At 45.9% G+C, this 10,934-nt stretch overlaps 1 protein-coding gene across 3 annotated transcripts; it reads right to left on the bottom strand.

Moving 5' to 3' along the window:
- Window positions 1-781: 781 nt before the first annotated feature.
- PRKAB1 (protein kinase AMP-activated non-catalytic subunit beta 1) lies at window positions 782-10,713 on the bottom strand. Of its 3 annotated transcripts, none has more exons than XM_072879852.1 (8): window positions 10,374-10,436; window positions 8,590-8,764; window positions 7,527-7,693; window positions 5,685-5,778; window positions 4,547-4,661; window positions 3,112-3,245; window positions 2,525-2,593; window positions 782-2,442 (listed from the first exon to the last, which is right to left on the bottom strand). In XM_072879852.1, exons 2-8 carry the CDS (start codon window positions 8,752-8,754, stop codon window positions 2,365-2,367), a joined length of 822 nt encoding a protein of 273 aa, XP_072735953.1. In that variant the 5' UTR covers window positions 8,755-8,764; window positions 10,374-10,436; the 3' UTR covers window positions 782-2,364. The 3 variants fall into 3 exon arrangements, 2 of the variants coding, with proteins under 2 accessions (XP_072735953.1, XP_072735954.1); XM_072879853.1 differs by lacking the exon at window positions 10,374-10,436 and adding an exon at window positions 10,245-10,264; XR_012045211.1 differs by lacking the exon at window positions 10,374-10,436 and adding an exon at window positions 10,693-10,713 and having other exon boundaries at window positions 2,371-2,442; window positions 4,533-4,661.
- Between the last annotated feature and the right edge of the window lie 221 nt (window positions 10,714-10,934).

Raw genomic sequence — 10,934 nt, 5'->3', positions numbered from 1 at the left:
ACTTCTGCACTTAAACTTCTAGGTGTTTTTGACTGAGTTCACATTTCAACAAAAGGCAATCCTGTTTGTTAAATTAGTTAACTGGAACTGTTCCAACCTGCTCTCCCTTGTCTGCTTTTGATGCGTCTTTTTTTTATTGCCCTGACATAACCACAGCTCCAGCTAAAAGGAACCTCTACCTCCCCGCCCAGCAAAGCATACAGGCCTCCCTGCAGTACATGCTGCTCTGCAGGTACTAGCACTGATCACGCATCCCACAGCCTCTTCCCTGACCTCCTCACAAGCCAGCATTTTCTGGTGCTAATAAATATTACAGAGGGTGCAGGCTGTCCCACTGCACAGCCTAATCTAATGCCATACATGTGCCTGCGACACCACAAACCATATCCACACTCTCAAGGAGAAAGGCTTGGGAAAAAAAGGTCTGCTTGCAGCGTGGCTGGCTGGAACCAACTGAAGATGACGGGAGGCTTAAGGCCAATACCAAGTTTTTCAGCCCTAAGGAACTGATTGCTGGAGCCTGCAAGTAATCCGACTCTTGTTCTTCCTGTAAACTTTACACCACAAATACACACTAACACCTCCCTCATCTTCACTGATTCACTTCTTCACCACTGCAAGCAGACAACGTGTTTTGAACTGCATCTATGAATGAAAAGCTTGCACAATCCCCCAAGGCATAAAACTGCAATCAGGCAATCACAGGTTATAAAACAATAACAACTCAAGGAAGTTGAGGTTACCAAGGATGGGAAGGATAATAACAAAGCAAGGCACCCACTTTTCTTGAAAATGTTTTATTTGTTTCTAAAGAGGCTGAAAACCAAAGCAATTCCATATTTCAGAATACAAATACTATCCATAGCACAGAATGAAGAAAGAGTTTTCAGAGAAAACCATTGCACTATACCCAGATCTACTGAGCTACTCAGGGTATTGCAACAAGGCTAGTGAACAGATCCGAGGATGGCAAACCACCCTTCCACTGGGGCTGGTTCCACTGAACGCTGGCTGCTGCAGCTTTTGTCCCCACTCAAACTCCTTACTGATTTGTGCAATGTGCTCTTCCCCGCAGTCGGACGGGGGCTGGTTATCATTGGCACAGTCACTGGCGCTCTCAGGCACCAAACAACAAGCAGCGGGAAGGACCCAGCAGGTCACCTCCTGGGCTGGTTCCTCCAGGGCAGGCCTGAGGCACGCTGGCAGGCAGTTTTGCATTAATGTTGCATTTGTTTTGGGATAAAACAGGCTGTGAGTACCAAGTACAGGCAACCTGGCGTTACTATATTCACTTAGAAAATATAAACAGAATAAAAAGTTGCAGAGATCCCCACAGCCCTGGCTGCAGAAGCCCCAGGGATTTTATACCTGCAGTCAACGCTGCAACCTGGAGCGGAGGCCCAGCTCTAGCCCTGGGCACAGAAGGGTGCAGTGCTGCTGTATCCAGCATGTGGCAGCTGCTTACACCAAGGGGCGAGTTTGGCCACTGCGATACAGGTGACTTACAGTCACCTTCAGGCTGTTACTGAAGAACTAATCCCTAAACTGAATACATCAATTTCCTTACAGCTACCTATCCCAGCTTAAGGAAGTCCTTATCAGTGACAGCAAGAGAAATTGGTTTCAAAAAGCAGATTACTGCAAGACACATTTATGATTTACAGAAAAAATCCAGCCATTAAAAACAATTGTCTTTACCAGAAATTCCACAGGGGAAAATTGTATTTCAGTTCTCACGCAGAGAAAAACTACAGAGCTATTCACGGTAGAGGCAGTGCACCCCAGTCTACCGTAAACTAAAAATGAGCTTGTCGGTGATTGTGTCACTGATTTTTGCCTAGAAAGGCTGCTACAAAAAGATCATCAATATTCACACTTATTTCAGCCATGCAAGTTTGGACCTTGCTACTGAAATAATTGCATGTTTGATGAGTTATGAAAGCAGTAATGGGCTTGCTTTTGCCGAGTGTTGAGGTCAAATAAGATTCCACAAGAACCCTGAACTTTCTAGACTTTGGGCTGGCTTGTTATTTCTTACAGTCTGCCTCACTGCTACAGGTCTTTAATCTGTTGCTCCCCTCACATTTTTCAGCCTAATTAAATTGGTGGTTTTTTAACTGAGCTGACAATGGGCACTGACACCTTTGCGATCTGTCTAGTTGCCATGAAGCTGCCATCTCCAAGAACTTCCACGGTGGGACTAGGAAAATAAGGCAAATATAGGAGAACCTGGAAGTCTCAGAAACAATATGAAATCAGAGTTCATTTCCTACAGCACAGAGCAGGAGTACATTTGGTTAGGAGAAGAATATTTTTCTGAGACTGCACTGGCCCAGAACAATTGGTCACAAACTACGATGATGTTCATATTGGCTTGTACAGCAAAGTAGTCACATATTTCTTCTTGTAGCGATGCGTAGCACTAAGAACCATCACTCCATCCTGCAGGAGATGGAAAACAAGTGAGCATATTACATGGTTATCTAAAAGCTGCAAGTGTGAAGTACGTGCCCTGGCCTCTCACCTTGATAGAAAGTGCGTAGAGGTGGTTCAGCATGACGTGGTTGGGTTCGGGGAGTAGAGCAGGATCACACTGGAAAAAAGAGAAAGTGAGACAGTGTGAAAATATCAGAACTCACAGTTTACTCATCACAGCTGATGGGTGAGAAACACCGTCTGTAACGAGCCACACTCTCACATACATCACACTGCTGCTTACTCTGAGTCCATCAACAAATGTAGACAAAGTTTCAGAACAACCCAACATGCCTCCAGGGTGAAACCCTCTGCATCCTCACTGTGATCGTGAAACAGACCTCAGTTATTTCTTACGTGCTTCTGACATTTTAATGGTGTTGCAGTGGGAAAATTAGGGTTTCTGGGAGTAAAACAGCAATCTAGTTTTCAATTTTGAAGAGAGTGAAGTGGAAAAATAAATTTAATTTACTTCAGGTGGATCCATCTAGACTAAATACTCCTAAATAAGGAATTTACCAACATGGCAACTATTCTAAGGTTTTTCCTTGCCTGTCCCCTGTCTGTACCCAGATTTTTTCCCATTTGTTCACATCCTCAAGGCCCTTATTTAGCAAAACAAACCAATGTACTCACAGAAATGCCTGTGTCCTTATTCAGGATGACCTGCAACAGGTGGGGGGGAAGAATAGGTGGCGATTTAAAGCGCTCCTCTGCCTTACAAACATAGGGCTCCTGGTGGTACGGTCCTGGGGGTGAACTTGACAACTCTGCCAGAGAGATGTTAAATATTTATTCTTAAATAGTCCGTGAGAATATCTGCTCTTTATAGGTACGTTTTTACTGGTGTTCCAAGTCGATTTTCACATCCAGGAACATGTGGCCAAAAGAAATCAATGGCATGTAAGTACAAGAACTGCAGCAGCTGATGCAGTGCCAGAGGATCAGTCACTGCCCAAGAAGTGATTTAAGATGTCCAAAGTCTGTCTGACTCGAGACTAGCTGTGAAGATGTGGGACACGGAGTTCTGAGGGCCCTACTGCACTCCAGAACTTCACTGTCATCTCTGCCCAGCATTTCTCCAGCAAACACTTAAGAGTAAACATTGCTGCACAAAGTTACCTCCAAGGGAAGCACTAAAAACACGGTACGCACACGTAAAAGGCAGATATTATTCCCGTGCAGGGACAGGGTAATAGAAAGAGCTCTTCAGAGTCTAAAGCAATATAAGGAAAGGCTGTTACAGCACGTGGGGGGAAGACACCTACTAGAATCTCCTCCTGGCTTCTTGCACTGTCCAAGTCTCACAAATCACACTCTTTCTGCAAAAAAAGCTTTGTCCAGGGGAAAGTGGCATATAGCAAAAAACAACCAAAGGCACCGTCTGCCTCAGATTCAAAGGACAGGTCTTCTGAAGGAGGATTTAAGGTACTATTTCAATCATGGTCTCCATCCCTACAAAGGTCTATAAAGAACAGGTGGCAAGGCTGATCTCAGAAATGACTCGAGCTAAATCTTACCTCTCTTCTGTTCACTAGAATATGAAACTTAAGGCAAAAATAGCATATTTATATTCTAATATAGAGAGATTTTATACTAAAGTGAGAGGATATGACATATTCCTGAGCCGGTGTTAGCACTACTAAGATGCCCCTAATTTCTACCTCTTAATGCACAACTTCTGACCTCCTCAACCCATCTCCTTACCAGAGAAAGATGGTATTAGGAGCAGTGTAGGCTGGCAACATTGGTTTGATGTTGTAAGGCAGAGACTGATCCACCACTGAGTGCACCAAAACCAGCCATTTCACATCGCACAGGCAAACAGCTATCAAGCACCCATGACTTCCTCCTAATCAGATCTACAGTGACCTGTGTTGCTCTGTCAGAGACTTCCTCCTTTATGCATTCCGCATTATTCCTTTGTGCATTTGTGATTCCTGCACACATCCACAGGGTCTGACACAAGTGGAGATTAATCTATACTGAAGCGTTAACTCCAGATAAAAAGGAAGATGGAATTTTTAACAGCTCTAAAAAGTGTGATATAAAATTACCAGTATGCTCATACCAGACACGTCTGAACATTTTTGGGAGTCCACCATCAAAGCATCGAATACTTCAAAGTCAGTTTTCTTCACCTGTATGATGTTGTTGACAGTACCTAGCTGGCTGGTTACTACTGGCTGGGAAGAAATAAGATACAAAAGTCAGAATAAAAAAGCGTGCAGGACTATTAGATTCTCAAAACTACACAATCAGCATTACCAAGAATGAGATATATTGCTTTTAAAATATGCTAGTACCAGATATGAAAAGAGCTCACCATTGCTCACTTAGTGTTAGGTTAAGGGGAAGTGCAGGATTTAGGACTGGGGGGGGATACATGTCAGTTGAACCTGCTAGGTCCACAGCACTTGATAAATTCTTGGGCTATAGATAAGGCTAGGATCAGGCTTGGGCTAAAGTTAACAGTGAGGACACAAGGAGTCAAGCTTTACTTTTAGCTTCTACAGGGCTTTCAGAGCCAGGCTACGATCTGCATGGCCTGATGTAGGACAGAGTATGGTTGGTATTGCTGGTTTACTACTAAAGCTAAGACTAGAATCCACGGCAGAGGGTTCTAAGAGCTAAATTTACCTCAAGGTAAATTCTGTGAGGTTCTGTGAGCTTTGCCAAGACAGTGAGAACACTGGAACCAGCAACTGTGAATGATTAGTTCTGATGCAGGTAGGGACTGCTGGATGGGCTGGGGTTAAAGCTCATTTTATAGCAGAAGAGGAGGAAAAGGCCTGGTAGATTTTGGCACAATTACTGGACTATGAAAGTATCTAGAGCAGCAATAGCAACATTCTCGCAGAGATAGCAAGCACAGCACAAATAAATTTGGGCTGTCAGCAACACTACAGTGTTTTAAAAGACAGTTTGGCACTAGACAACAAAATCTCACCGTCTCTTATGAACCACTACCCAAGAGATCTTGTCACCCACTTGTTAGAAAATCTCCTGTCCTTTGAGGCTGCCAGTCTGATGCCACCACCTAGGCCAGCTGGGATCAGAAATATCTCTCTCACCAGTTTAAAAAGTCAGTTTCTGTTGTTAACCAATACCTTCTCTCTGAACAGGCCAGCTATTGGTAGAGAAACCAGCCAGTTTCTCATCATCAGATGCCTCAATGAATACATACAGCGAGTCGAAGAAAACATTACCTCTGAAGGATCGTGCGTCCACTGCCCATCCACAAAGAACTTGTATTGGTGCTCTCCTTCTGGCAGGTCCAGGATTGCCACAAAGTTATTGTGACTGGAATTTAAGACAAACAATCAGCCCTGAAATATTCTGAAAAGTATGTCAATCTATAAACTGTGACAAACACTGTAACACAGAATACAAGCCTCCTTAATGTGCAAAAACTTAAAAAGGCAGTGCCACATTTAGGAGAATCTCATGCAATCTAAAGGTAAAGAATCAAACTAAGGTTAATGTTAACAATCATTTCTTCTGTGACGGTAAGTCCCAACACATCTACTATCACATTCCTGGCATCAAAGAATTGGCACTGAGCTTTTGTAAAGTCATCCTCACACCTTCACGTTACTTGTTAGTAAGTGAGACCTCATTTTATCTGCGAGACAACTGTTGATGGAACAAGATCAGCTTACTCATATTTCCTTGCCTTTCAGAATTTGCCAGCATAAATTGCATTTCACAAACACCTATGAAATAAATGAACAATGACTAGAAGATGAAAGCAGCAACTCCGAGTACTTCTGAGTTACTTTGGGTCTGAATAGCTGCTGCTTGGTAATTTTGATACTCCTGTGCTGTGAACTTCCCGATCCTTCACTAGCATCTCAAAGAAGCTGAGAAACAGTTGATTCTATGTGAACAACTCAAACGGGCCACACAATGCCAGTATCTCTCTCTACTTCTTCTCAGGTAAGGAGTGCAAGCATACCACCACAGAGATGGATTTGAAATTTCCGTTTGGAATAATTGACTCTTCTACTTCAGCATATTTGATTCAGTAACATGATTTTATCCATCCTCTAAGGAGGTCCAAATATCTACTTTCCCAGACTACCTAATCTGACAAGAGACAAACTTGTCTTTTTTTTTGGGTAAAGAGACATTTTTGTCCTTCCAGATTCATTTCACCATTTCCTGTCTCCCAGGCTTTCTACTTAGAGTATGACAGTAATACTGATGTTCCACTGGCCTTTTTTCCAGCTCTTGTCTTGATAATTTATTTCACATTGCTCATGCACAGAACAATCCTCCCATACCATTTCATCAGGCCACTATGCTCCTCTCTCAAGTTTCCTAAGAAATTAGGACACTTCTGCAACAATGACAATGCAGGTAACCACTCACTGAGATGAGAAACACCAGAAATTGGCAGGAGACCAATCTTTCCTGGATATGTCATCATTGACAGACAACATGGCTCAGATCGACAGTTAAATTCAGACTTTCCGCCATCCATTAAGTTTTAAATTTTTGAAAAAACATTGGTTCAAAGGAAATACTTACTCAGGTACAGAATTAAGCAGAGCTCCAGAGCTCTCTGGCAGGAAAAAGGACTTGGTAGCTTAACACAGATTTATTCTCTCATTCACATAGTTTACCAGCAGGCATCTCAGGCTCAGAGTTTCCTACGCATATTTTGGACCCTTTGAGCTGGGCAAAAGCCAATGATATGGCAAGAAAGTACATCTGCCATCAGAGACACTATGCTTAAAACGAACTTCACCTTACATACCCCAATATTATCCCAGGTAGCAGCCTGCACAACAAGGATTGTTTTGGGTCATTTGCGCATGGTGCCTAGTGAACAAATCACTCCTTCAAAATCGACACACAGCGCAACTTTCATCCTGTGCCCTCCAAGAATCAAAAAGTCAGATTCTCATCAAGGGCTTGAGGAGAGAAGCAGGAGAGTGGTAAATCCAAGCACAGTACCAGTCTTACCGACTGACCACCTTTCTCACTGCACTAAGCACTGCCAGTCCATGGGGAATACCACTGATAGAGCAGCAGCAGTTTATTACCTCCTTGTCAGAGGAATTTTACTCCAGTTGTTGAAGGACCCAGATAAATAAACTTCCTTCCCTCCTCCAGTCCAGCGAAAGACTGTTGGTCGAGCTTGAGTGGGAGTTTTATCATTCACTTCCAGATCTTGTTGCCAAGCTAGGAATTCTTCTTTCTCCAATGGAGCCTACAAGCACAATGTCTTAATCAAAAGGAATTATTTCCTGGCAGGCTTAGACAATCTATATTTTACTGAAGACATTTTTGTGCTGAGGCACGATTCTCTAAGGTACAAGCCTACAAGTAGTTTTTGCCAGATGGAGATTAGAAACTGTGCATTTCTAGATGCTGTTCACAAATTCATTTGCACAAATTCTGCAAAGATGTTAAAGCCTTACAAGTTTGCAGAAAGAGTGGAAGGCAAAATAATCCCCCTCTCTCCAGCCTAAAATAGGTTAAAAAGAAATGACTTGAGCTCACAAGAGTTTTCAAAATACACAGATATAAGAAGAGAGAGAAAAATAATTAAGAAGAAATACACTTAAGAAGCATCTAGATTATACAAATATTGTAGGCACAAAATTTGTAGTTGGCAGGAAGATTATGAATTATGAGCTATAGGAAACAGCTCTGCCCAACAGTCAATATCTAAGTGCAATTTTCTGTTACACATTCTTATGAAACACGATACACAGCAAGACATTTCTAACAATCCATCTAATACTGAGCAAAAAAACAGTTAACAGATCTTTTAATATGGAAAATAATAGACAGGTAAAATGTCACTGGTGACTGCAAGAGCATTAAGGATCCGAAGGAAGCCAGGGCACTGTACCTGGAACTGGGGAAGAGCTTTGAGCCAGTTACATTTTAGTTTTTCTACAATTGATTCTTGCTGGAAACCATGACATTAGAGTCATTATATCTGCTTGAACATCAATGCAGTATCTCTCCTTAGCATGGGAAGCAAGGGAGATAGTTTTGCCTGTAAACTCAGTGACAGAATTACTGAAGGTTGCTAACAGCACCACAGCTGGACAGTGTTCCCAACGCTTTTAGAAGACAAAACCAAACCACCAATACCTTCATTTCCTCTGAATGGAACAAGTCTGCATCTTCAGGACTGTCCATTAAAATTTTTGGTCTATCACCCTCTTTTGTACTGATGGCTCCTCCTGAGTTGTCACCTCGGGATGCCTTATGCCCATGACGCTCCAGCCCAGCTCGCTCGCTGCTTGTGTTCCCCATTTTTAAGGACCTAAAAGAGCAGGAAAAGCCAGATTAGCACGTGTACTTTTGAAGCCAGAACACCAGTAGGCAGGAAAGCAAAGCTCATCAGTAGACCTGGGCTCTGTTTCTGAGTTGAATTGTCTAAGAAACTTGACTAACCCCAAATGCTAGCATCTTAAAATTATATCGCGCTCAGAACAAAGACACTAAATGACAATTAATAATGTGCTACGGTTCAATACCCTAGCATCTCTGCAAGACTCAGCCACTCTAAAAGCTGACCAAGCAGGTGTCTGTCACTGCAGCACACTGGTATTGTGTCTTCCCAAGCCAAGTGCTTGTTCTTCTGTCTTCTGAATACCCAGGCATACATGTTCTCCCACATCAGTTGAAGCATCAGTAGAACTTTCTGTTAGAATGCTTCAAAAACAGCCTACTAGACATGTGATTTCACTAGAAAATAAAGTTATCTCAAAGGATCTCTGAGGATCCTTACAGTGGCTGGCTGTGGCTCTAAAGCACAAACAGCACGGTCCCGCTGATGTGGAGGCTTCCTGCGGTCTCCGCTTTTCTCTGGGAGAGGTAGGGGCCTGCTCTACAAGAAACACAACACTTCTTCCCGCTCCACAGCCCATGGGGCCACATCCACAGGGAGAAGGGATGAGACTGGATGCGCATGCCGCATCTTATCTGAAAGACCACTTACAGGTGAAGAGCAGCAACTCAGAGGTGGCCAAGGGGGGCGCGGGGAACTGTACAAACAGGGCCTTGCCGAGCGCCGATGCAGGAGACTTGTACCAGCAGGGTACAAGTATGGGATATTGTGTATGGGGTACAGTGTATGGGATATTGCCCTGTTTCCTGTAAGCTCAAATTACCCAACTTGCCCATTGCCCAACTTTCAACTGCACAGATCTCAGCTCAGTCACAACCCAAAACCAGTCTCAGTGTGCACGACTTAAGTAAATAAACGGCTAAACAAATAAATAATTTAACTGGCATGATAAAAAATAGGTATACGTGCGAATGTTAGCTGACTACGTCAAACTGCAACGGCTTTGAGCATTCCGTATCTCCTTCGAATAGCAACTCGCTGATTCTGCGAGTCGGACTTTCGTGAACGAAACCGAACGGCCCTGCAGCGCTCACAGAACGCCCCTCGGTGTTTTATCTGCCGAGCTGGTTCACGCCCCGACGCGGGCAGCCGGGCAGTCGCTGCCTGCGCCCCCACCTCTCCCCGGAGCCGCCGAGCACACCGGCAGACGGCACGGTTCCCCCGCAAGCGCCCAGGAGCGCGTTACAAAGGCCGCCGGGGCTGCAGCCGCACGGCACCCCGGCACCCCCGCGCACCGGGACCACCGGCGCCCGCCGCGGGCCACGGACCACTCGCTCCTCGCACGGACGGCAAAGCCCGGGCCTTGCAGCCGAGGGGCCGCGGGCCCGACGGCACCGGCGCACCACACCCGCCGCGGCCCCGCCGTCCCCACAGCAACCCGCCCCGCCCTCACCGTCCCCGTAGCAACCGTCCCCATAGCAGCCGCCAGGACCCCGCCCCTCCCGCCGGCCCCGCTCCCGGCTGGCAGCCCCGGAGCTCCCCGCGCCGCCCGGCCCGGCCGTGCCCGGCCGAGGGAACCCACCTCCCGCCTTCAGTGCCCGCCGCCGGCCCTCCACCGCCGCCCAGGCGCTTCCGCTTCCGTCCGGCCGCGCGCCCCGGCTGCCGCCCCGGGGAGAACCCGAGCCCGGCGCGCAGGTTCCGACGCCGGCCCCCGCCCCAGGCAGGCCCTGCAGCAGCCAAGACGCTTCCCCGGGCGCGCTGGGCCCGGGCAGCTCCATCAGGCCGCTGACGGCAGGCTCCATGCCGACTGTCCCACCAGGGCTATCCCGTACCTACTTAATATGACCGCTAAACCGGTGTCCTAGGTATGAGGTCAGTAGCGAAGCGTGATGGCTCTTTACCTGCCTCTCGGAGCCATTTTCTCCAAACCACCACCAGAAGGTTTGGGATCAGCTCAGGAGCATTGCAGATGAGCGAGCACCGGGATGCTGGAACTAGGCAATAAATGCATTTGCCCTCTTCAGGAACCGGGAGCAAGAGCCGGCTGTGCGGATGCTGACCGTTAGGTGGTCAAAGCAGACCGTGAAACCACCAGCACACGGCTCTGTTCCCTCGGGGGAAGCACAGATGGAAACTGAAGTCC

The sequence above is a fragment of the Ciconia boyciana genome, chromosome 15, assembly GCF_034638445.1.
Source record: "Ciconia boyciana chromosome 15, ASM3463844v1, whole genome shotgun sequence".
NCBI classification, from domain to species: Eukaryota; Metazoa; Chordata; class Aves; order Ciconiiformes; family Ciconiidae; genus Ciconia; species Ciconia boyciana.
The sequence above is the reverse complement of the archived record's forward strand: the minus strand, read 5'-3'. Positions and strand labels throughout refer to the sequence as shown.